The following is a 27361-nucleotide window of genomic DNA, read 5'->3' as shown; positions in this document are numbered from 1 at the left end:
CTAGCACTTTACGGTAGAACAGTTTAACGAGGACCAATACCGCACACCCTCGGTCCCTACGCAGACTGATCCAAGTGGTCACCCACCCGCACACTGACCGCAGCCAGTGATGCTTGACTTCGGTGATCTGCTGGGAACCGTGTCTTAACGATCAGTCCACTGCGGGACTCCTAGAAAAATGATTTACTTGCTTAAAAAAACTAAAATTTTGAGAGTGATTTCTTCACTCGCATCGAATTTATTCACTAGCCTGAATACAAATGAACAACTATTTCAATGTTTAATGGACATTTTTCAGCATCAAGGTCTTGGGCAGAATTTAACCATAGTTAGGATAAGGGTACGGATCATTGAGCATTGTAGAAGTTTGCCTTATGAACCGTTAACGCTGCATCTAAGTTCAGGAAAATTCGGTTAATATATTTCAAGTTGTTCAGGTACTGTACATTATATCGGATGCTTATTTATAAATATAATAACACAGAAAATAATAAACATATATTTTATTTACAATAAACTGGCAAAGACAAGTATAATTAAAACCGGTTAAATATGAAAATTTACAGTCACAGCAGGAAAATTAGGCAAGCTACAAAGTTTTTGTTTGTTTGTTTGAAAGAAATCTTCCTGCAGAGTGGATTGTATTAAATAGCTACAGTTTGGCACACAAAATGGTAGCTGCTGGAGTACAAGAGACAATTCTTCAAACAAGTATTGAATATAAAAGATCTGTCTTCCAAATACGCTTTAAATTGACAAACCAGACTATGCTTTAATAAATAACTTCATAAACATTCCCTATAGTCAATTCATACAGTCAAGTAGAAATAATTTTTTTTTTAAGAAAATGATAGCCTGTATAAAATCTTAAGACTTAATAAGACATTGTTTTTTTTTCAAAAGTAATTATGGAATTTTTTTCACTTGAGATGTTTGTTCACAGAGTTGGCAACTTTGACAGAATGGCAATTATGAATTAAAGCCAAGTTTTGATGGCGACTCAAGAGCGCTCTTTTTCAGGCTTCTTTTTGGAGTTGCTAACTGTGAAAAACAGAAACAAGCCCAGCACCAAACAAACAGCATGGAACACGACCACGATGCTAATGGGTTGGTAAAGAGGATATTGCTCTTGTGCACCATGGAATTTCAAGGCATCCATATCGTTTGAAATGCCACATTCTGCCCTCATCAAAATAGCATTTTCTTGCTGGATGACAGGATTCCGTGAACAAGAGTACCTTACTTCATCAGCTAGGGATGAATTGAATTCGTTTTGTACCAAGAGAGTGTAAACCCATCTTACTGGTGATACCCATTGAGACCAATTAAAGACGAGGAAAATGTCCTTCAGTGGTACAGTATAGCCAGCAGCTAAAGCCAGGATTGTGAATATCAATCCAGCCCACGAGGCAGCTTTATGGCGAGTTGAACTGGCCCAGCTGCAGGCGATGACCATGATGCGAAGAGTGAGCAGATAAAGAATCATATATGCAATGTAAATTCCAAAGGGGCGAACTCTGGAAGTAGTTTGGAGGCCTGCCATGGAATATGCTGGTACAGCATAGGCGACAGCAACAGCACCCGCTGGTATTAAACTATATGTTAGCTAGAAAAAAAACATTTTCTATTAGAATCATAAAATTATTAATGAATACCACTAGCAATGAACGGTGGATAATTGTTTCCTGTTTTAGATTTAGCTTTTTTGCTACTAATCGAAAAGAGATTTTACTATAGAGCACAATTTTGGATTTAGTACAAACTTAATTTCCTACATAAAAGATGGATATTTTTTTCGTTTCACAACTTATTCAAAATACTGTATTTTACTCATAAAATGAGATAAAATATGTTGCAAAAATTCTAAAATTGCACATGTTAAAGAGACATTAAATTTATTTGAAAAATATGTTTTTCGCCAAGACTAATTTTATAAAACTTAATCATAACTAGTTTAACCGCAAAGTCCAAAATAAAATTGTGTAGTACTATGAAATTACAAAAAATAAGTTTAAAGAAATCAAACCCACTATATGAATTAATTCTTAAGGAACAACAAAATATAGTTCTTAAATAAACTAAGTTGGTGGTAATGGTTTTATTCTTCTTAGAGTTGGCACTTATCTAAAACTAAAAAAATTAAACGTTTAAAACTGTAAAAGTTAGATAAAAATTTAAGACATTCATAGCGAAAATAAGAATACAAAACTTTTCACTCAAACTGGTATATAATAATTAATTTCTTGAATTAAGTGAACGCTTTATCGTGGAAGAAATTCTTCACTGCAAATTCTTTTTCACTTACATAAATAACTTAAAGGTTGAATTATAGAATAAGTAAGTTCAAGTAAATCTAGAATATAGCGTGAAGTTTCAATTTTCAGAGAAACTTGCTTCAAAATTACAAAGAGACAACAGGGACTACTATGCTGTCGATAAGTCATCCTGAAAAGTTTGTTTGCATTTTGAAAACCTTTTTTCAACATTCAAAACTTCATGATTTACTCTAGGATTACTTGAATTTACTTTTTTATGAATTTTAAGATGCCAATAGAGGTGAAACATAATTCGCCATGAAAAATTTCTCCCACAGTAAAGCACCCTCTTAGAGTAATTTTACCTTGCATAAAGCATAAGTAAACTTGTGATACAAACGTTCTCTTGTATCTCTAACAACTGTTGCTTTTTCCTTCCATACTGAAAAGCAAAGAAAAAATTAGTTTTTTTTCGACAATATATATTTTTTACTTTATGTAAACTTATAGTATACAAAGATAAATTGAGAAACTGTAACCAGATTAAATCAAACAGAAAAGAAACTTGAAAAAAGAAAAAACAGTTAAACAATTAATAATAAATACACTTGAACTATCATGAAATAAAAACTTTAAAAATATTTGCTTTAAAAGTCTAATATGTTTCTAAAAATTTGTACACATTAGATATACTATTAGGTCTTTAAAGCTCATTAATTTCTTTGACTAGACGTTTCTGATATCAATCGGAAAAAAAACTCATTTTTGTTCAAAATCGAAACTATTTTGTGACACAAAAACTTTTTAATTTCTAACCGGTTCTTATGTAATATCTATTCAAAGAAACCGATTTTTTGAGAAATTTAAAATATTTAATGAAATGAGCACTTAAATTGCAGCATACGTCATTGAAATGGTAGTAGACAACAAATATTGCAGGAACAGAAAAACTAGCAAGAATATTTCACTACGAAATTAAATCGATATTTTTAAAGCTTCAGTTAAAATTATTGGTGTTCGAAGACTGCCTCCACAGTGAAAAAAAATAGCATTCTGCTTATAGTCATAAGGAAACGATAGAAATTTTTAATCCGGTACGAACTTCAGTTTGAGCATTTAGCTAGTTGAAAAGTAGTCTCGAAGTTTCCATAAGGGTCAATTCTATTTGGAGATAAATTTTGTTTGCAGAATGGAGGGAACGTTTGAAACTTGTATTGTCCGTAACTCTTGATAGAAATTTTATCATCGGTTACTCAGATTTGACCTTTACTTTAATTTTAGTAACCATTCGTAAAGTTTAAGTAAAACTGAAACGTCAAAATACAGCACGAAATGGTTAACAAAAAACTTAAAATTTGTGTAAAATGTTACTTAAACAAATTCGTTTCTCTTACGAATATTTTACCAACCACACTTTACTGGGTAAGAATGAGTACGTAATTTTTACATAATATTTACGTCAACAGTACGTCAAAATGAAAGTAAGTTGAAACTACAAATTATAGAAAAAAAAAGTAGTAATCCAAAAAACAGAAAATTTGCGTAAATAAATCCGAACCGAAATTTACCGAAATTTAAATAGTAAACTTGCTTCGTCAATAATACAGTAAATACACCGAATCATTTTTACTAAATCTAAATAGTCAAAATTTTTCCGCCAATTTTTCGTAAAATAAGCGATACAGACGGGTAGTTGGTAAAATCTATTCCGTTAACATTATCTAAAATATACCAAGTCTTTTTTTTTTTTACCAAATATCTCAATGGTTCAATATTACGCAAAACGTACGTATAAAGTGTATTGACTTTATCAATTTATTAAAATTTTACGTTTAATTTAAATATCTTACAGCACAGGAGTTCAGAAATTGATTAGACATATCTATCAAAGAATTTAAACTGAAAATAAATCTGCTTATTAGATGCTTCAAAAAGAATGCAATTGAATTTTAGAAAACGGAATCGCAATGCGCACTGGGGCTACTTACTTCTTGATATGGTGTAAAGAAGGGTAGGCCATACTCCCATTGTCAGCATTACATAGTAAAAACCAAATCTGTCCTCTATGTGTTCTTGTTCTCTACCACTTCTCACATTCCAAAAAGCAGCACCGATGCATACCGACATCAATGCAGCCACAAACACTTCACCACAAAAGTGGACCACGTTAAATGGAAAAGTGTAAATAAGCACACGACTGAAATTAAAAGTATATTGGTTAATATTGGTGAGATTTAAAAACAGAATTTTAATGACTCTTAGAATTGATAACGAATAACAGTTCTTTCAATTGATAATAATCGTTATCAATCTCGAATTACACTAATTATTGTGCAATATGGAACTGCTTCATTTCTTTGAGACAAGAATTACATCTATAAAGCCATGTTTGTGATTTCAAATCAAATGAATGGAAAATACAAACACTCGAAAACAAAATTTAAATGTCAATATTGAAAAATAAATTTGAGCTACTTAGATCAGAATTTAAAATGTCAAACATATCAATGCAAACTTTTAAAAATCAATGTTTAGAGTAAAATAAAGCCATTTTAACTGTCAGACGAAAATAGATTTAAATCTATGAGCTGAATTGACAAAACATTTCACGGACCAAACTGCCAAGATATTTTACGGGCTGAATTGACAAAATATTTTATAAGGATTGAACTAGTAAAATATTTTGAGGACTGTAGTGAAAAAATATTTTAGGGACTGAGTTTAAAAAAAAATATGAGGACTGAATTGGCAAAACAATTTACGGTTGAGCCAATTAAATGTTTTACGGTCTGAATTGACCAAATATTTTAAGGGCTTAATTGAATGTCGATGACTAGGGCAAAATCCAAAAACAGTTGAACGCAATCAACTTAACTAAATCAAACAGCGTATTAAACAAAGCAGTTGGAGAAAAAGGAACACAATAGAAAAATTAACTAAGTTGTAACGGGTCTTAAAATCAAGAATTAACCAAATCGGCAAAATTCGTTAAGAATTTATGCAGGTGATTTCATTCTAACGTCAGCAACTATCACCGAAATTTCTTATTTCCTGCCTTGAAAATTGGCCTGTTAATTGAGCGTTATGAAAATTTATTGCATTTAATTTTACGAACTTTAAAATTAAACAGATATCGAATTACGTTCATTTTATTATTAGTTTCAAATAAGATACAGGAAAATGAATTCAGCAATAATTAATTCATGTTTAAAAAAATGTATCAAAAATTCGGAAATATATACTCACATCCACAAAGTTAGCACCTGAGTAAAAATATTTGCTCTCTTGACAGTTGCTGGAGGAACCCCAGGTGGTCCAGGATCACCTAATGGTTCTTGTCTACGTCTGAATAATTCGACTAAGTTTTCGACCCTTTGACTTGATTCCAGCATTGCTTCAGCAGAGAGATTGTCCAATGTGACAAGATCAACTAAAATACAAATTTAAAACTAAAACAACAAAACTTCCAGCTTAGGCAATGAAACTTTCAGCTTAGGCAATGAAACTTCCAGCTTAGGCAATGAAACTTCCAGCTTAGGCAATGAAACTTCCAGCTTAGGCAATGAAACTTCCAGCTTAGGCAATGAAACTTTCAGCTTAGGCAATGAAACTTTCAGCTTAGGCAATGAAACTTTCAGCTTAGGCAATGAAACTTTCAGCTTAGGCAATGAAACTTTCAGCTTAGGCAATGAAACTTTCAGCTTAGGCAATGAAACTTTCAGCTTAGGCAATGAAACTTTCAGCTTAGGCAATGAAACTTTCAGCTTAGGCAATGAAACTTTCAGCTTAGGCAATGAAACTTTCAGCTTAGGCAATGAAACTTTCAGCTTAGGCAATGAAACTTTCAGCTTAGGCAATGAAACTTTCAGCTTAGGCAATGAAACTTTCAGCTTAGGCAATGAAACTTTCAGCTTAGGCAATGAAACTTTCAGCTTAGGCAATGAAACTTTCAGCTTAGGCAATGAAACTTTCAGCTTAGGCAATGAAACTTTCAGGTCAGGCAATGAAACTTTCAGGTCAGGCAATGAAACTTTCAGGTCAGGCAATGAAACTTTCAACTGAACGGGTGTACGAAAAATAGCCACTGATTTGAAAAAATTTAAACTAAAATGGTAGGGGATAGAAGCATAAGATTTGTCGGTTCACTGTATTCTACTTAGGAAACCAGTCAATTTATTCTAACCAAGTATGTAAGCAGATGAAGCTGCTAAATGGAAGAATTATAAAACGATGTTTTCTGCTACACGTTAGCTGATTTTAACTGAAATATATGAACGGGGTCTTAATATTTGCTTCCGAATAGTTCACGTTAATGATGCAAATATTGGTTATTTTAAAAACAGACGTACTGTATTTTCGGCACTATAATGAAACCTATTCCTCGGTATCTGACAAATGTTCTTCAGAGTCTGATTATGTCAAAATGTTTTGTACTTTTCCCTCTCTGTTTTAACTTTTAATGCAGCACAAATCAAACCCTTCTCAATTCGCTTTAATTTATACTTTTTCTCGATTAGCAGCATTATTTATTGACTAAGTTCTACCACCTTTAACAATTTTGAAAATCAGTAAAAAATGGAAATTCTAAGCAGAACTTAGCAAACCGCACATTTTGACAGATTACCTTCTAAATTAAAATATTCTAACCACAATTTTTTAATTAGTACATTTCACGACATTTTTAAATATTTTTTTTCTTACTTTTTATTAAATATCCTCCGAATTTGGTAAAATTCCACCACTCCCAAATGTCGTCCTCACCAATTTCAAAAGCATATAAGTCAGTTAAAATTTTTTGAAATGTTCTAATGATATTTTGAAAATAAGTTTCATTATCATTTACACTGGCTCCATTATATTAAAAACTTCAAAATAAAATATTTTTTTGATTGATGTTAAATTCTAATGATAATATGACGTTTTTAGAGGTCAAAAAAACAATTGAAACTTATTTATGTGAGACAAGGTAATCCAATTTAAATTTAATCACGATAATATTATAATTAATTCTACATGTGGCGGTTAGAAAACGATTAAAACATGCATTATCATCAGGAATGGAGCTCTTGTTGAGATTTGAGTGTTCTAACTAGTCTGCAAGGGATCAAAAATTTTGACTTCAATGCTTCAACGTTACAAGCCTGATGTATCGCAAAAACAGAACTTCCCTCGATAGATTTTTGTGCTGCCTACTTTTGATAATTCCAAAGTATCAGTAAACGATGTTTGTAGAAATATCAACAATATTAAACATGAAGATATTTTCAAAGCAAGACTATTATTCTTACGTTCTTTCTTTACGTGGGAAAAAATGCAATAATTGAAAAGTTAATTTAAAATGAATTCTGCATTTGAAGCCCAAATTATTTCTAAAACAAAACTTATAATTGCTTCAACATAGAGTAGATAACTTTACTTACGATAATAATCAGAAGGATTTTTGTAAGCTGGACACGGGAAATCAATATAAGCAAAGTAAGGAAGCATGTCTCTTCGTTTCCCAAAGAATAACATTCTTCCCGTAGAAATGACGGCAACTAAGGAAAATAAAAATTAATTTTCATCTAATAGATTATTAATCTTAGATAACTAAACTTAAATCAGTAACTAATCATTCAACTAATAGATTACGAATTAAAAATAAGTATATTTTAATGTTTCCTTTATTTATTTAACGCAAGTTAGCTTCTCTTAAAAAAGTATAATATTTCAATTTAAAAATAGAAATATCTTTATGCACTTATGGCAGATGTAAGTATACTCTTCAAAAACAGTCTTGTTGTAGAGCAATACATCAAAGCATCAAGGATATTTATGTAGAGCTTCACAAATAGTCTTGATGCTTCAGGGGATCTAGTGTTCACCTTCCAATGAGGTGAACCGGGTTCGAAATCCAGAGATGGCTGGTCGATACAAAGTCCGCATCCGGCTTGCACTTACCACAGTGCTGACGTAAAATATCCTCAGTTGTAGACGGATCATGGGTTAGAGTCCCCTTGCCATCAGGCTAATCTTGGGAGATTTTCGTGGTTTTCCTCTCCATGTAACGCAAATGCAGGTTAGTTCCATCAAAAAGTCCTCCACGAAGACAAATTTCTCCTAATACTTGATCCAAGAGTGTCCTTGTCTTCTGGAGTAGGCTCAAAATTACAAGGCTACGAAGTTGAATATTGGTAGTCGTAAACCCAAAATCGGGTAGGCTGTTCAACGATGGTTATAAAAATATAAAATAGTCTTGTTGCAGTAGCTGAATAAACTAAAGGGATTAATTAATATCAATTCTATTCAGTTACTTACTATTCGAATCAAATATTTTGTAAAACAAATATAGAAACAGCGTATTAAGTACAGGAGTATGTTCCAAAATAAGCAATCGTTTTGATAATATAGCATACACTCCAACTGCAACGAAATTTCCAAAGCTTCAGAAAATAATTTTACTTATGATAGTAAATTAATTTATTGTATGATTACTAGAGGGCTTCACCCCTGTTCACAGATACTCCCAAACCCCCGAAGATTGCTTACATGGTTTGTTCGGCAAACCATGCTGGCTTTGATCGCGACCAAGTTAAACCCATTGGAAATGTGTTCATCTTAAGAATTTAAATCAATATAATCCTTAAAACAAATTCCACTTTTTTTGAAAAATTAAATTTTTAGTAAATAATAAATTATTGAAATTAAATACTTTAACTTAAAATAAATGATATCCAATAGAAAAGCTTGTAGAAACAAAATAATTATGCTAAAAAAAAAAAAAGCAAGCAGGGAGCTACGTTTCATATGCATTCTTTTAAAGTTACATCTTTTATAGCTGTTTTAAACGTTTTCTTCTAACCTTCGGGCATTCTTTCTTATTATACTTAAGTGTAACAGCATGATTAATAATCTTTTTTTATGAATAACAATGAATAAAATTACTATTGAACCAGCATAAGTATAATTAAATCATAATATAGAACACTTTGTTGATATGAACTATTTGCTTTTTAACTATTCAATTTCTCGTAATTTGTAGCCGAGTTTTTTCTGTTTTTCTTCGCCCAAGCGAAAATTTTTCAATTCAGATATTTTTTAACATGTACCTTAAGGCTTTCATGCTTATGACAGCTCACACGCTTGATATTTAAATACTTTTTGTCAATGTTAAAAAGAGATAAGAACTTTCTTTTTCGTCGTGTAAGAGAAATGCATAGATTAATAAATTTTAAAGTAATTTTGTCACCGTAAGTGATTTAAACCAATAGAGTTTGATCCTATGTTGAAGATTAAGCGATATGAGAAGAGTAAGTGATAAAGAGTCAGATGATCATGATCAAAATCAATGCTCAATAATGATGATCAAAGATCATGCTCTTAAATAAAAATGCTTATAAAAATTTAGTTTGTTTTATAAAATTCTGCTTCATATCACTACCGGTGTGAGACATATTTCGCACAAACCTCAAACATTGGATGATATGCTACAATGAAGCACCATAGTCAAAGCAACGTTTCTTTGCTTTGGAATAGCAAAAGGTACTAGCATAATGAATATATACTATAGATTAAAAAATTGATTCGCAATAATAAAAAAAAATCTATAAAAATTACTTCTTGAAATCATTGTGAAAATTTCATATGTTGGAGGATGTATAGTCATGATGACAATCCTTCCTCTTGCTGCCCATTGGCGTAAGTATTCGACCAGGAAAAAGGTATCAAATATATCCATTCCTTTTGTTGGTTGGTCCAGAAGTACAATATCTATAAAAAGAAAAACACAGTTTTGAATCGTGTAGTTTAATAGATCTGATGCAGAATTCTGATATTAACACATTTCTCCAGCATTATTTTCACAGTCATTGACCAAATGCCGGCATTTTTTGATAATTATTTACTACAACGTCTGGTTGACCACAATCGGGTGAAATGTACAACACTGTATCACAAATGCTTGTGAAGTATAAAAGTTTTTAATTAGGAATGGTTGAAGGTTTTAATTTAACTTTAATTTCAAAAATTGAGATGCTTAATTTTAACATATATAATATATTTCCTTCAATTTATAAATTTAAAAATTTGTGGAAATTTAGCTAAGGTGGTTGGAGTTGCCGCTCCCATCTCTAATCCTATTTTATATTATTTTCCGTAGACATTGTACTTACGCAATCCTTTGTATTGATTAAAAAGTATTTTTTGGAAAATAAGCAAAAAGGAAATGATGCTTAAACTAAATTATTTTCTAACGTGGTTACCCCTTTAGTTTAAAAAAAATATCGTAAACGCATAATTTCAGGCCAAAATGTAGCTACTTTTATAGTTAATATATTTTAGTGAACACAAATTACTGTTTCACCAAAATAAATTTAAAAATAAAATATTTGAGTTAACAAATTTTATATTTTTGAAGAAAAAAAGACAAGACGATTTAACAGATGTAATAGGTTAAGTTTCAAATGTGAGCCGGTTGTTCCAATTTTGTATTTGTTGCATTCTGTGACTAATAGTAAGCCTACGTGGAGTTACGTTCTTTATCGATTTCGTAAAGAAATGTCAGCTTTTCCCCACAGATTAGACTTTAATTTACATAGAATAACGTAAAAATAAACAAGTTTCTAATTTTTTTTGTGATCAATTATAAATGCTTTTTAAGAGTGTGATACCCATTCAAACTTTTAGAAACATAATATGAAACTTTTAGCCTTGGATTTAATTAACGTAGGAATGACGCACAGTATCCAAAATCAGTAAATGTCCAGAATAACTTATGACCCAATGATTGGATTTCCTTGTACCAGGGACTCAATCTTAATATTTTGAGAGACTAATCTTAAATATGATAATTAACTTGCGTAAACTATATTATTTTAAGGGATGAAAGCAGACAGAAAAAAGTGCTTTTTCTGCGTGAACATGTTTTTTCGACTGTTTCAGATTCTTGATTCTCAAAATACGGAGAGCGGGGGATACAATCTGGAATACCAATAGTTTAGGTAGAAACGCTGTCGAAAGTTAAGCCCTTTAATGTTATTTTCATTTTTAAAGATCTGACATTTCTAAGATGTCGTGTTTTAAAATTTTTCATAATCTAATCAACCGTTTGCCTAAAAATTTTGCATTTTGTCATTTAAAAACTAAGTAGACTAAAATAGTATAAAAACTTACATTAAAATTTTTTTTTGCTTATTAAATTAAATAAATACTTATTATAAATAATTATTTTTTGTATGGAATTATCTTCCAATAAATAAGTTTTATAATAAAGAGCAAAAATTTTAATCCGTTTTATTAGTTCTGGTTAATAAAAAAGTTTCTTTTCTAAAAAAGCATTGCCAACAAGAAAAAAAAATACATTCCCCTCTTTTAGGGTAAAGATAAAAAGTTGATAATTTGCCATTTATTATTTTCTGTTTATTAATATAAGGTTTTATATTTACCTGTGTCAAGAAGAAGCTGTGAGGCAACATTTAACCGTCGCTTTTCAGACTCTGTAAGATCTGATACACGAGTATGTTTTACTTGTCCCAAGCCAAGATCTTCTATAAGAGCATTTATCTGTAAAAAAAAAGTAGTTGTTGCTAAAGAAATGCTCAAAAATATAGAACTATTAATTCAGTCTAGGCTAAAAATGTTCACAGAAAAAAAGTTTATCATAGAATTTGTCAAGAATCATCTGAAGCTAAAACCGGGCTATGCACACATATTGTTTGACCAATTTTCTCTCATACAATATGAAATTGCATACGTTTCTGGAAGAGAATATTTTCTATTGTTAAAAAGTTTAAATTGATATTAGCTTGTTTGAAGCATGATTATGGAAGAAAATTTCTCATAAACTCGTTAGCTTTAATAGTTTAAAGAGTTTAGTGAATTTTATTTAAAGGGCAGTTCAAATGTTACATAATAACCCAATGGCAGGAAGAGAAGACTGGAGAGCTCAAAGTTTTCAAGAATATGCTTACATATATTTTGAGCAACACCTAATCGAAATTTTTATAAAAAGGTATTGTCTGTTTTTGTTTTTAATTACACCCTCAGCGATGAAACTCTCACATTTGACTATTCAGCAATCTTTGAGCTGTGTATTTCATTAATTTTGAGAGCCATTTCGTCATGAAATTCCGTGATTTGTGACGAAATGCAAACTCTCAAATGTATGACGAAAATGGTTCCAGAACCTCATTTTAATGCATTGTGGGAGATTAACTAAAATGAAGAAACTGGAATGAAAACTAGATGATCGAAAATAAAGTGACGATAAAGCTGACCGGCTTGTATTATGGTCAAGGAATTGGCCTAGTATCAGAAAGATCCCGGGTTCGAATCTCGCTTCAAACACGCTCTTTTTTCTTTCAGTCTTTCTTTTGTTGCTTGGGTAATATTGACCCACATGTATGGTGTCCACGATAAGGTGACTGTACGAAAAGTTAAATACGTTAGATATTACGAGTTTTTCGACTATTTTTTTTATTGGATAAAATGAAATGACGAAATGTGTTTCCTCGAAGAAGTGACAATAGTTATTTTGTCACTTTGACGAAATTTTTGTGAGGAGCATATATCAGGAAATGGTTCCATCAAAAACGAAGAAAGTTTCTTTAACTTTGAGTATCCATTTTTTTACATTGTATATTTATTATGCGAAACAAAATTCCCTTTCTTTGCACCATTAGGTATCGCTGTGTTAAAAAAGAAAATTGGATTTTGGTATTATTGCATTATTTTTGCCGATTATTACGTAAAAAGACCAAATCCAAATATGACCCCCCCCCATATATAATTTTATAGTCATGAATTAGATTTGAAAGATAGAAGAAAAAGACAATTTTTACTGTTAAACACCTTCTAGAACGGGAAAATATTCTAAATGTAACGATAGATGGAAATTTCGGAGGATTTTCCCCCGAAAATATTAAGAAAATCATGGAAAAAAAAATTTCGAATTTTTTACGCAGAATGTTTTAACTTATTCTCTACAGACATCAGTTTACAGTCCATTTTTCTCTCCCAAATAACAACAATATTCTGAAACAACTCATGTTAACTGCACACAAAGAAAAACTACATTATCTCTGAAAGTTACACATCTTGAGTGTTTGCTTACGTTATTTATTGTTCATAAATTAGGATAAAAAAAATGCATATTCTATACAAATCGATCAAGTATGAACACATATGAACAATTGTGATAAAATGGATCCCATTTTTAATGACATCATTACCGGTACCAGAGGTCATCGACCTAAATCTAAGACACCTTCTTAACATAATGAGAATAAAATCTTCCCTGCTTAAGCACTGTATCAAGCTTCTCGACTGCAAGTTACTGAAATATATTGCTTCACATAAATATGCGTTATCACGATATTTTGTAGTTAAAATTTTCTTAAGTGATGATAAACTATTTCAGTAAAAAATGGAGTTTTATCCTTCAATTAAATTATATAAAATGGAAAATTGTGATGAAAGGTATCACACCTACAATACCACATATGGTGGAGTGCAAGAAAAAAAAGCATAAATTTACGTTATGAGAATAATTTAATTTTCATTCGAGCGTAATCGTTTTTTCCATTCGATCACAAAATGTATCCATCGAATAATGATTAAATGGTTTTTTAAAACTATATCAAGATTCCTTTTAACCAATTTAAGATTCTCACATTATTGGCTATATTAAAGATAAAAAAAAAAACCATAGTGTAAGTTTAACCCTTGGACGCAGCATTCTTGCTAAAGATATTTCTCATAATTAGTTCATTATTTGGTAATAATTTAGATTAAAATAAGTAGAAAATATTATATTTAGCTTTTTAATAGTTTGTGGTTATGAAATACAGCATTAAACACCGGTCTCTTTTTCCTGTGTAAAAAGCAAAATCTTCCATACATGGCTCACTTCCAAACAATTATGTTTTAGATTCGCATTTATTTGTAGTTATTTAGATCTAAGAGAAACAATTATTATTCATCACTGAAATTTTAATAGTTCACAAAATCAATTATTGATACGTTTTTGAATATGAATAAAGCAAATTATTAACTACACTTTTTTGGATTTTATATTTTACAAATATAAATTCCAATAATCTAACAAATTTTTTTGTAACTATTGGACTATTTTCTTTTATAATTGAAAAATATCAAAATATGTTTCTACTTGTAATTAGAAAGTCAGTAAAAAAAATATATATATAAGGTATACCGGTGTCCTGTTTGTGTCAAGGGTCTAAAAACTTTTTAAAATGGTTCGATATGTTTAGTTGCGAGTCGGGTTTGCGGCTATCTCTGAAAAAACCAAAACAAAGGAGGGCTTTGCTTACATAAGCGTTGGCAACAGTAAAACTTACTGAAGACTCAAGACAAAAGTCAACAACAGGGAGCTATTTTCTTGAGTGAGTTATTCGAGCATTTGATCATTTCCCTACGATTTTAGTTCCAGTTACAAACACAAAACTAATAAATAAGGTTATTTATAAGCACAAAATTTCATTTCCAATTCTTTATAAAGGGCACCATTTTAAAAATCTCACCAACCTTCCCACTAAAAAGAAAAAGTGGTCTTAAAAAATCTAATTTCAGGTAATAAGCTAAATGAATTTCCTTAAATATTATTCTGAATCCGAAAGATCCCAATCCATATTTCAACAGAACATTATTAGAAAAAAAATAGCCCTATAAAGGATTAAATAATGGAGTGCCTCGTACCAAGCCCTATTTACGAATTGTAATTTACATACAAGTAAGAGAGAAGCGTCAACCCTCTCATTACTCACAGATTACGCTTACACGCTTGAATAACAACAGTAGGGACTTGCATTGAAGACAATATTATGGGACACAGCCGTAAGCTTTAGAGTAAACAAAGCATAAAAGATGCTTATAGGATATGACCCGTTTAAACGGAATATTTAGTTCAAGTACAGTTAGTATCTATTGTTAAATACACTCATCCATATTTTGATTGAAAGTTTTGAAAGCGAAACCTGCCGAAATGACATTTTCAGTTCTACTTGCATCTTGTTTAAACAAACATCATCTGAACATCAATTTTATATTCTAATCTACATTGCATGGATTTCTGTCTCTCTCTAAACACGTTGTATTTCTTCAATGAATCTAACGAACCGAACCCTCATGTTATTTGGTTTTTTCGGAAAATAAAATTTTGAATAGATTTTAACAAATGTAAAATCTATCTATATATCTTATTTATATAAAATGTTTTGTATCTATCTCATATGAATAAATATTAAAGTAAAATCCAAGGAGGCAAGCTGAAACATTCATAAACAGAAGATTAAATAATATTTAATAAAAATATGAAGATATGTATTTTTAGAACGTGAAACACAAACGTCAAAGAAAAATTTTGAAATATCCTTTAAGTGTTTGACAAGTAATTTTAACGTCATTTAAGTTGCTAAATAATATATGAAACAAAACTTTGAGTTAGGTATAGATAACTATTTCATTACTGTGAACCACATTGCTTGACCATTACATCAAAACATGCGCGTGTGCTAAAATTCTGAATTTTTTGCTTCTTACATTTTGTTCGCCATTCGAATTAGCTTGTAAATGAGATCATTTTCCTCAAAATCAAGATGTTGTCATAAGAAATAAAAAAACATAGAAGTCGGCAATTTAGATTTTGAATTAAGCAAATAGATCAAATATAAATTTATTTAACAGCTTAAATTTTTTTTAAATTTTTTTATTCGTTTTTTTCAATGTCAATAGAAGTTATTTCCTCACCTATGATTTGTGAGGCCACCTGGTGATAATTTCAGAAGATTAAAAAATAATAACTAATGAAGATCTTTGTTTTCAAGAATGTGGATAAAAATAAAGGTTAGCGTGGGGTCAAGAAGAGAGTCTATGGGGTGATACTTTCTCTTCTTCGTTACGCATTTGTTTATTTGATCATTTCTCTACGAGCTTATTTGCAGTTACAAACACAGAATTTATGAAACCCGTTCATTTTGAATATCCCACCAAAAAAAATTATCTTTAAAATACAATAAATGCTTTATGCAATAAACTATGATAAATGCAATAAACTACGATAAATGTAATAAACAAAATTAATTTCTTTTTATAAATCAATCATAAAAACGTATTTAAACATAATATTAATAGAAAAAAATAGTCCTCACAGAGAAATAACAAGAGCATTCATGTGATGATTTCAACAGTTCAGCATGTGGCGATTTCAGAAATTATAGCAAAGGCACACATACTCTTGCAAAGTAAAATTAATACGTTAAAAACTGCTACACACTTTTTCAAAAGACTATTTTAGTTCCAAAATTGCTTATTTCTTTTTCATTACTCTTTATGGTTCGTTCAAAGGGTGATTGATGATTTCCAAAAATATGAAGTGATTACTTTGGAATGAAAATTTCTATTTACAGTGTAACTGACAAATGGGCCAAAACTTCCGTATATCAGAGTTTGGCGATAATTTAAGTGACGCATGAGTAAGCAGACCTTCTCTTTCAACTGTGACAAAAAATAAATAATTCGAAAGTAACAAAAGCGTGCAAATCCATTAGGAAAAGTTCAACACAAAAGTAATTCTTAAAATCCAATTTTTTTCCAATAAAAAGTTGGATTAGTATTAACAAAATAATGATACTCACTCTACTCTTCGTATCGAAACCCCTGTTGTTATCCGGTTCTTGTAAAAGGGAGGTAAAGAGTAAAGTTTGCCGGACACTCATGTCCGGTCCAAAATCTGTGTGCCGCTGGACATATGCAACACATTTTTCTAATTTCTTTAGAGTCAGATAAAGGCCGTTGACCATGAATTCTCCCCGTAAGCGACATCGCCACTTACGATGTCTGTTGGCAAGAATGTCTAACAAAGAAGTACCTTCATTTTCTGAAAATTTTAATAATGTTAGTATTTTCAAGTTTTATGATGTTAATATTATATTACTTTAAGGCTGATACTTTGCAATTATTTACATAAATATTTTAAATATTGTATTGTTAATCAATATTTGTGTTGTTACTATTACATATCCTCTTAACCTGTCAGATAAGTCCAAGAAGCCGCTAGCCGCAAGAAAATCCACAGCAAAAAAGGGTCTGGTATTATTATTTTGAAATTATTATATTACTTTAAGGTTAATATTTCGTAATAATATTCACAAAAATATTTATATATGATTTAATTTATGTTTCTAAATTAAAATTATATTACTTTAAGGCTGATACTTCGCAATATCATGCATAACAATGCTACTGTACATAAAATATTTAATTAATATTTATAAATTAAAATTATATTATTTTAAGGCTGATACTTTGTAGTATTATGCATAACCATCTAACAATACAATATATTTCATTTAAATTTATAAATTAATATTACATTACTTTAAGGCTGATATTTCGTAATATCATGCATAAAAAAAACTACAGTGTATAAAATAAACTAATATTTATAAAAAGACTTACTTCGTAAAATACTTGACAATTCTCTGATAAATATTTAAATAATATGAAACTTAAGTATAACACAACAAAGAAGCATTGAATGGAAGTACACTAAGTTTTAGATCTTACTTCATCTTATAGTATAAGTACAAAATGATAACTTTTGTAAGGAAATTAAAAAACAAAAGGAATCCTTTAGAGTATTTTTTTTACTATCGAAAATGTAATTTTTGCTCAAATACATATCAAATTTTAACTTCGAATTACAGAAACAAAACTTCAAAGTCTTTATTTTTCTTAATATATATATAGGGCGAAATATTTAAACGATTCACTGAAACTAAATATATATTCAGAATGAGAACTATTAAGTTAAACAAATACTCAGGAAAAGTAGAAGGTTTTAAATTTTGGTTTTCATTTTAACATATACCGAATCGGGTTCAAAAAATGTTAAAAGGTAGAAATATATATATTTTTTTAGAGATACAATTAATAAATTGAAAGATTAATCTAAACCTTATTTTTTTATTATTGTAATTATTAGCATTAAAATAGTATTGCTAATTTGTTATATAACATTTAAAATAAAATTAATATATAATTGATGAGCTTTAGACGATATAGTACTGAATGAAAAGTTTTCTAAAAGGGGAATTTTTACATCAAACTTTTTATTGGTATTGTTTATAGGTACTTCACAAATTCTAATGGGCATTAGACAATGGCCCAGTTCACAGAAACATCTTATTGTCCGCATGGAAATAGTTTTTTATTCTAAAAATACTCTCTTGAACAATTTGAGAATATGTCACAAAGTCAAAATCAGAACGGAATTGCAGCGCAAAAAACATTCAGAAACATTTACAAAATTATTAAAATGTTTATAAAAATTAAAAAATTTTGTTTACTACTTATTATTTTTATATGAATATTTGCGTGATTCAAAATTGTTTCTGTGATTAAAATTTGATAATATGCCAAGTGTATAATTTTATAATTTTTTACTTCGACTAAATTATTAGCTTTTAATTTTATCAAGTCATCAAACATAACATGTAAGGAAAAATTTAGTGAAAATTCAACAAATGCTGGTTAGTTTTTGAAAAAAAATTACCAAATTTATTTGCGTCCGATATTTCTAGAGCAAGTTTAAACCAAAAATAAAGAGATAAAGTGAAGTAAGTTTTAATGCTTAAGTGCAGAAATAAGTAATTCTGTACATCAGGGGTCCCACCTTTTTGTACCTAAGAGCAAATACTAGAATATCGGTCGAATGGCGGGCACCATATATTTTTTCAAGATAAATTTATACTTATCAGACATAGGTAATAATAAACACTACATATAGTGCTAAAAAAACTTAATTTTAAAAATTAATTTAACATATGAATATAATTAGTATTAATATTCTTGTGTATGGTGCCCGCGGACATGGGTTTGGGGATCCCTGCTGTATATTATCGGGATAATGTGCAAACTAGAGTGATCTGTTATAGTGCTGAAAATTGTCTAATTTCTCACAATGGGCGCATAACCTAGCTAATCTACCCATTACCGACTAAACTCTCGTTTAAGTGAAAATAAGATCTTTACTGGAATAACAACAACGGTTCTGTACGCTTACATTTACAAAGTGTTATTTATTTTTCGATATCTAAATCAAGTTAGTACAATCAAACAATCAATAAATTAGTAGACTAACTAAAATCTGAAAATGAATTATATCAGCTAATCAGATGAACGAATCGCAAAATTAACTAATTAACTGAAAATTAATTATAATACGAAGAATTAAACGGCTTAAAATAATATTACAACTAAATGTGAATCATGAGAAATTAATGAGAATTAAATGAGAACGTTGTTATAAGGAAATACGAGAAAAACTTTTGATCTTTAAAAAAAACGGAAGCTGCTCATTTACTCTATGCCAAGGTAAAACGTCGAAAATATTGATTCCATACTATAACAGAGCTAATCAGTTTATTTGCATATTAGCTAAGTATTGCGCCAAAGCTTCAATGGAAACGGATCCAAAAATCTCAGTCAAAGTATTACCACTTTTTAAAATGAATTAAACCCTCAAATATTAAGAGATTTAAAAATAGTTTCCACTAAAAAAATGAGATAATCTTTAATAAAAATATGATTTCAAAATAATAAAACTATATTTCAATTATTTAAAGTCAATCATACATATTGTTTAATTTTTACCTGTAGTAGCCATTATAGCCAATATTTCGCCACCTCTTGCTTCAAATGACAAACCTTCCAACATTCTTAATTTTGTCCGGGCACCACCACATAAAGTATGCCATGCAGAAGACATATCTAATTCGTAGCTAAGGTCTCGTACTTGTAAGTGAGGATATCTTGGTAAACCTCCATCGTTGTTAGCTCCTGGTAAGGAGGAATAAAAACTGTCTTTTGGAAAAAACCTTTCGTTCAGCATTGGTGCATCGTGACTATAGAAACCATCCATATGCTGTTGGAATTAAAAATTGTGAATTTTCATGTTCAAGAATAGCACATTTTAAAATATGGCATAAGCACCGAGAAAGTTAATTTAGTTACTTTTGTTTGAATTTAAGTTTCTGATGTTATCCTAGTGCAGTAATGCTATGACTTCTTAAAAATTTGAGTTAATACAATAATACATTATATCTATTCATTTCATGCTTACCGGAAGGTATATGTTACGTTCTTTAATGATTGCGACTGTATTAAAAGTAAATAGATAAATTGAGTGAAAATATGGGAATTTAATAACGTAAAAAAACTAATTGGCAATATCAAATTATTTGTATTATTTTGCATGAATACCTAGTAGTTTTGGAAATTAGTAAACAATAAATTTACAAAATAATGCATAAGGAGTTTAAATTTTCAGATTTAGAAATTTATTTTAATTTACTTATATCTTACATAAATTTTTTTTATTTAAATTTAAAAAGGTTTCCTAAAAGATGTTAGACTAAGATTAACTTTATTTAAATAAAATACTTCAGTTTGAAATATTTACGTTTATGATCATAATTTCAAGGTTTTATAATCCGAAATTTAGTCTTATTTTTAAGATATTTTATTAATAAAATAATATCAATTTAAGTCAGCATCAATAGATAAAGATTTCATTATAGCACTAGAGAACGACGGTTTTAATTTTATTCACCTGTAGAACTCTATATGGCAAATATTATCGCGGAACAGCGACTTAATAAAGTTTATTAACAATTATGAACATACATTGTTGATAAAAATACTTAGTTTTCTATAGTTTTAAAATTAGTTTTTATATCTGAGGCCGGCAGCGGAATAAAGACTAGTTCTAACTTTTATCTCTGAAATATGCATTCGCTGAAAAGATTAAATAAGTTAATTTGTGATTTCGCAGAAATAAAATTAAAAAAAACTCTTATGAACGTTAAGAATGTTATATGAGAAACTTTTTATTGATAGTTCAATTTGTTTCATTTTGAATTGAAAAACTGAACTGGAAAAATACAAATATGCAGTTGTTTAGAAATATGTAACCTTTCATAATTCATTCATTACATTGTTAGTAGAGACATATGTATAGATTACATGTATAGATTTTTTATTCTTACTGGCATATGATTTAAATTTCATAAAAATAACTAATATTGAAAAGTAGATGAATTAATGATTGTATCTAAATATCATTGCTGGTTATAAATTTTTCCTAAATCTAGGCACGTATGTAACCTTTATACGGGACATTTGGATCCCATGGAATATTTTTTTAGATACCGCTGATCCAAACTATATTTCTGCTGAAAAGTTTGCACAGTATTGCCCTTACCCTAAAGTAAGCATAACTAAAAAAATGAAAATGAAAAATTGGAAAAAATGTATTTAAAACACTGAATTGTACTTGCCTATCCAAAAATATGCATAACAAAAGAAAAATGCAAAATGTGAAGCAATTTAATTAAAACACTGAACTGTATTTTTCCATCCTAAAATGATCATAACTGAAGGAAAATGAATAAGTAATTTTGAAAAAAAATTTTGAGAAAAATTTTTAAGTAATGAGTTTTATTTGCTTTGCCCTAAAATAAGGATAACTAATGAAAAATGGGAATTTTAGACACTGATTTATATTTGATTCTCCTAAAATAAACATAAAAACAAATTAAATATGGGAAACAATTTATTTAAGAAGCTGAATTCTACTTGCTTTTCCTAAAATAAGCGTAATTAAGAAATGAAAAGGAAAAACTGGAAACCATTTAAAACACTGAACTATACTTGCTTATCCTAAAATAAGCGTAAACTTAAGAAAAATGGGAAACTTATTTTAAAACACTAAATACTACTTACTTTGGAATGACTCCGGTGGGAAACATGGTCGGGAGACATCCTGGAATTGACAGAAATATGCGATCCTGCTTTAGAACCAGGAGAAATCACATGACCGTTTCCCGGCATAGGATTTCTCTGATATCCTTCCCTAGCGTCTTCTCTCGCTTTGAGTGCTTGTTGCCTCGTCAAGGCCCGATTGTCAACACTCAAAAGATCTGCTTCACTGCTCGCCTTTAGGCGGGATGCTTTCCTACTTTCAGAATCGATGCCAGAGGCATTGGAAGGAATCACATGGTTCCGGAAATCCGGATCGCTCCTGGTCCGGCGATTTCGACCATTGATGTAGGGAGATCCACCGTTGTCATCGCTAGAGTCGTATCCGGAAGAACCGTTCCTAAGGGGTTTTGCGTGGGTTGTAGGATGCGGCAACACTCTGGGCAACCCAAACCTGAGGTAAGTGAAAACGTTCGATCCCAGTTCGGAATTACGCTCTCTAGGTCCATACTTGGGATGGTTAAGTATAGTCTGTACAGTGCTTTCACGAAGTCTGAAGTTACCGAATGGAGGTTGTGATTTGTGGCCTGTATCTGGAATAAAATATTTCCTTTTCAGTTTCGAAAATTAGGTTTTGAAATTATAGATTTAAAACATAATAGTACAAAATATGCGTCAACTCTTGAAAATCAGCTACCGTAGTTTTTTGAATTTTTCTGAAATTTCGGTATTGATCTCCTCGATCGAGCTCGTTTAGAAAACAAAAGAACCAAGAATTAATTTCGAGTCAACTACAGTTTGGTGGACTTATCTGTGAATTTACATGATGTAACCTGGCAATTTCATAAAGAATAAAAATTAGCTAGATGTTTAGATTTCAATTATAAGTTAACATAGGCAACGTTGATTAAAGTAGAAAACTTAGTAAATTTAGAGAGTAAGGATTTGTAAAAATACTGACATTTCACAATTTAATTTTATTATAAAGTTCTACACTATAATAAGTTATAAATAAGCTTTTTCCCTTTTACAACCAGCTTGGACATTTTTCAAAATTATCTAGTACAACATATAAACTTTAATGGTAATCTTGCCAAATGCTGGACCTTGAAAGATCCAGCCTTATTAATTTATATAAACTTATTAGATTATAGATTATTAGACTTATTACATTATATAAATACATTAAGTGTATTTATATAATCTAATTCTTGACTTCGGTAACTAACAAAGTTTTCGTGACTAATAAATTTTGTCTCATTTTTATCAACTTCTAAAATAAAACAGTACGAAAAGAGGAATTTCGAAGAATATTTACCAAGTGCGCTGTCTGTGAAATCTGAGTTAAGATTTTGCCTATAGATACTCCATGCATGTAAGTCTTCAGTCGTTTGACATCGTCCAGAAGGATCTGAAAGGGTGCTTGGTGGCACTGAGTATCTTCGTTCCATAGTACTCATCTCCCACATTTTATTCTAAAGAAATCAAAGAAAATCCATTTTCAATATTTAGTGCAGAAAAGGCAAATAAAATTTAAATCACTACGATCAAAATGCTATTTGTGATGCCACAATAGAAAACTAAAAATACTGAACTAAGTGAGTACTAAAAGCAAAAAATGTGTAAAATTTGGTGCATACCTGGTATTTATGCACGAAACTTTGGTATGTACGGATAATTACAGTTACTCTTGACAGTTTTATCTTTTACCAGATAATTCCTCAGAAATGTTTGCAAAACTGACATTTGTACACGTTATTTTGGTATTGTTTGGTCTACGTTAAAGCAGTAGATGTATCTGAGAATTTTTTTTCTCCAAACACTGCAGGATATTCCCTGAAAAATTTGATTAACAAAAACGGAGCAAAATGGAAATATTACTAAGGTGGTTCAGGTACCTGGAATTGGGTATTTACCTAAAGTAAAAATAAACCTTTCGACGCTGTTTCTAGAAGAAAATAAGTATGCTGTCATTAAAGAAATAATTAAGGTAGGGACAACGGTTTAGAATTTTCAATTTGAAAAATGTGAGTTATTAAACTTTTTTTTATTACACACTACTAATTTTCACTCAAAAAACTATTGTTTTTTTCCACACAAAAAAAGGCCAATGCATTTTAAATCATACTATCCCCCCCTTTCTTTTCTTAAGATTAAATTGCTTTATTTAATTACATTTCATTAACTGCCAATCTTACCAACCTCATCTTTATGCCAAATAATTTTTTATTCATACCAAAGTTAAACTTCAGAATGCGTGATGTATCTAACAATGGTGAGCCGACCATTTTTCCAACTCGTTAATTTTGTACGTGAAATTTTACCATAGTAAATATTTCGAGCAAATTTCGAGGACTACTATAATCTGTAGATAAAAGAAAATAACCTTGGATTGGTTTTTCTAAAGTACTTTACATTATGTATGATGTGTATTTGTGTGAAAATTCGCAATAACGAATTTAAGTATTCAAAACATAAAACTCACAAAAACAAGATTATAATCTTCAATCTAAAATCTATTATTTAATTTTAAATTAAATATTTTTAACAGAAAGAGATACAAATTTTTATTAAAAAAAATCAATGGGCAAATTAAATTTATTAAGTTTGCACTGTATTATTAGAGTACTTCTCTGAAATATGGCTTCACTGATTGATCAACAATACCAAAATAACTTCTTCAATCCACTCCTAGATGGAGACACCACCGTTGAGACGAAGAGAAGTTTTTCTTTAAGATCAAAGATCTGATTTATTTAAATGCATATTACTAGAAAAAAGGGTTTTAATTTTTCTACCTATTTCAGCCTTATAGAAAGTAAAATTTAGCATAAATTTCTAATTACGAAATTTTCGTAAGTGAGAAGAAGTTTGCAGTTTAAATTTAAGTAGCAAAAAACCAATTGTTGAACCAATTGAACGAAACTGTTACAATTTGCTGAAGATTTTTGTTATTAAATTGGCATGTTGTTAAACAAAAGGAAATAAAAATATAATATGATAATATATGTCACGAATTTACTAAATTTAAGGATCCGCTTAAGTTTGACCTGGTTAGCAAAATGAAGAAATATTATTGAAAAGACGAGACTGTCCGAGGAACGATAATCGCGAACGAACGAGAGAATTTTTAGAACAACCGATCGATGATTAAATGAATTTTCGGCTATGATTTCATCTAAATTAAAATAGAATATGTTGTTATAGCTCATTTAATAAACTATTTTTTTTTTATAAAATTCATCACGTTTCGTCTGAAATTATTCATCTAATACAATCAATATATATTCATATACATATAAACATATATATACATATAGATACATATATATTCAAAAATAAGTTTATTATTTTAATTTCAGGAACACTTTTGACCAATGTTTTTTTTATTGTTATTTTATAACCGTCGTTAAGGAACAGACACAATTTCGAGTTACGATCTGATCTGAATCTGATCCGATCGAAATCTGCCGCCTTCTAATTTTAAACACAATCTAGAAGACAAGGGAACTCCAGGATCAAGTATTGGAAGAAACTTGCATTCGTGGATGACTTTTTCATGGAACTAACCCCCATTTGTGTTATATGGATAGGAACCACGAAAACCTCCAACGGTTAGCCTGACGTCAGGAGGACTCCTACCCATGTATTCACCATTGAATAAATTGAAAATGTATTTACCATAATTAAAAGTATAGCTTTAGAATAAATTATATATCATACTTACAAATAAAATCCACTCAGAGATTTATAAGTTTTTATTACCAAATTCCATTTAGTAAGCATGTTTAAACCCCTTTTGAAGATAATATGGAATGATGTAGTATAGGGTGATGAAAGACAAAGCATTTACTTTTCTATAATGTTCTTGTTAACAATATTATTTTATCTGGTTTTGTTTAACCACAATTTAATCTAACTTGTATGAAACGCTTCAATGAATACAAAAGATTACGAAAATTTTATACTGTTAAGTTAGATAGAACGTGTGTAAACTTTTGTTTGAGAGAAAACAACAAGAGCAAATCAAAACAATATTGTGATAGTTAAAAACACAAAAGTGAATATTTGAAATGTTATGATAAAATAAAACAGATGAACAAGTACAAACAAGTACAAACAATAGATGTACAAGTACAAACAATAAATGAACAAGTACAAACAATCACAGACACAATGAAATTCTAAGAACCATTAATCTCAATCGACGATGAATCTTAATTTTTAAACATTAAAAAATTTGAATAGTTAGAACAATTATGGATTTAGTGATTTCGTTTGGGTAAGTTACTGTTTTCTTTTTTCTTTTTTCGCTTTTTTATCGTTTAAAAAAAGTTTCCTTACATAATTCATGTTATAATCATTTCATTCAAAATTTTGTTTCATCGATTTAAATAAAAAAAAACTAAAAATACTTCACGTATAAATGCTATTGAAAGTTTATACAAGTGAAATGAAGAACTGATTCCGTTACCGTCTCCACTTTTCATTAAAGTTTTAAATTAATCAGGCTACATCTGAGCAGTCACCCCGAATTTCCAGTAGAAGCTTTTTTTGAATTTGGTTTTTGAAAAAATCTAAAAATAAAAACATTTATATTTTTAAAGGTGCGCAATAAAAGTCTTAGAACTACGTGTAAAAAATTGCACAGTAAAAAATATATTTTGTATTGTTAATTGTTAAAATGAAAAACAATTTACTCCTAAAATAAATTATAATTTTAAACTCAAATCAATTCCTTTTTTCTGAAATCTCTATTTCTTTTCAAATTTCAACTGCCAATGAGATAACCCAAGTTCTAATCACAGTTCTAATCCCTGGTGGCTAGTTAATAGGAACTCAACTCCCGGCTCACATCAACCATGGAGATGACGTAAAATATCATCAGTGATTATCGGATCATGGGATAGAACCCAGTCTGTCTAAACGGGGGAGGATTTTCCTCTCTATGTAACACAAATGAGATTTATTTCCATCAAAAAGTCCTCAATGAAGACTAATTTGTCTTAATGCTTGATCCAGGAGTTAGTCTTCTAGGTTGGGTTCAAAATTACAAGGTTACGGAGTTGAACATCGATAATCGTAAACTCAGAATCGGGTCGTCTGTACAACCTCGATAATAAAAAAGTTTTACTTGCTTGTTTTCATTCAAAATAAAATATATATTATTAACTAATATTTAAAAGTCAATATATGTTAAAAACTAACTCTTTCGAAAGACTATATACAGATGCTTAAAAAAGTTATTAATATTAAGCAATGCAACTTTTAGTTGCTTAATAGTTCAAAAGCACGAGAGACTAAATCTGAAAGGTCACCGTTAATCTGTAATAAATTGTCACCCAATATCA

General features: G+C 29.8%; 1 protein-coding gene across 5 annotated transcripts in view; it reads right to left on the bottom strand.

Moving 5' to 3' along the window:
* Window positions 1–488: 488 nt before the first annotated feature.
* The window catches only part of LOC107450794 (ATP-binding cassette sub-family G member 8), a 58819-nt gene continuing 31946 nt past the window's right edge, over window positions 489–27361 (bottom strand). For 3 of the 5 annotated variants that reach the window (XM_043054485.3, XM_043054442.3, XM_087168066.1), the window contains 11 exons: window positions 23329–23485; window positions 22035–22603; window positions 19905–20175; window positions 16886–17127; window positions 11678–11795; window positions 9852–10004; window positions 7676–7792; window positions 5502–5685; window positions 4244–4452; window positions 2621–2697; window positions 489–1606 (listed from right to left, as the gene is read on the bottom strand). In XM_043054485.3, the coding sequence (XP_042910419.2) occupies window positions 1001–1606; window positions 2621–2697; window positions 4244–4452; window positions 5502–5685; window positions 7676–7792; window positions 9852–10004; window positions 11678–11795; window positions 16886–17127; window positions 19905–20175; window positions 22035–22603; window positions 23329–23479 (2697 nt within the window). In that variant the 5' untranslated portion in view covers window positions 23480–23485 and the 3' untranslated portion in view covers window positions 489–1000. The remainder of the gene's footprint in view (window positions 1607–2620; window positions 2698–4243; window positions 4453–5501; window positions 5686–7675; window positions 7793–9851; window positions 10005–11677; window positions 11796–16885; window positions 17128–19904; window positions 20176–22034; window positions 22604–23328; window positions 23486–27361) is intronic. The other 2 variants (XM_043054536.3, XM_071183294.2) reach the window with 1 other exon arrangement.

The sequence above is a fragment of the Parasteatoda tepidariorum genome, chromosome 7 (genome assembly GCF_982258835.1).
Source record: "Parasteatoda tepidariorum strain Cologne lab strain chromosome 7, Ptep-v5.0, whole genome shotgun sequence".
In the NCBI taxonomy this organism is placed as follows: domain Eukaryota; kingdom Metazoa; phylum Arthropoda; class Arachnida; order Araneae; family Theridiidae; genus Parasteatoda; species Parasteatoda tepidariorum.
This window is presented reverse-complemented; position numbering and strand designations above follow the sequence as displayed.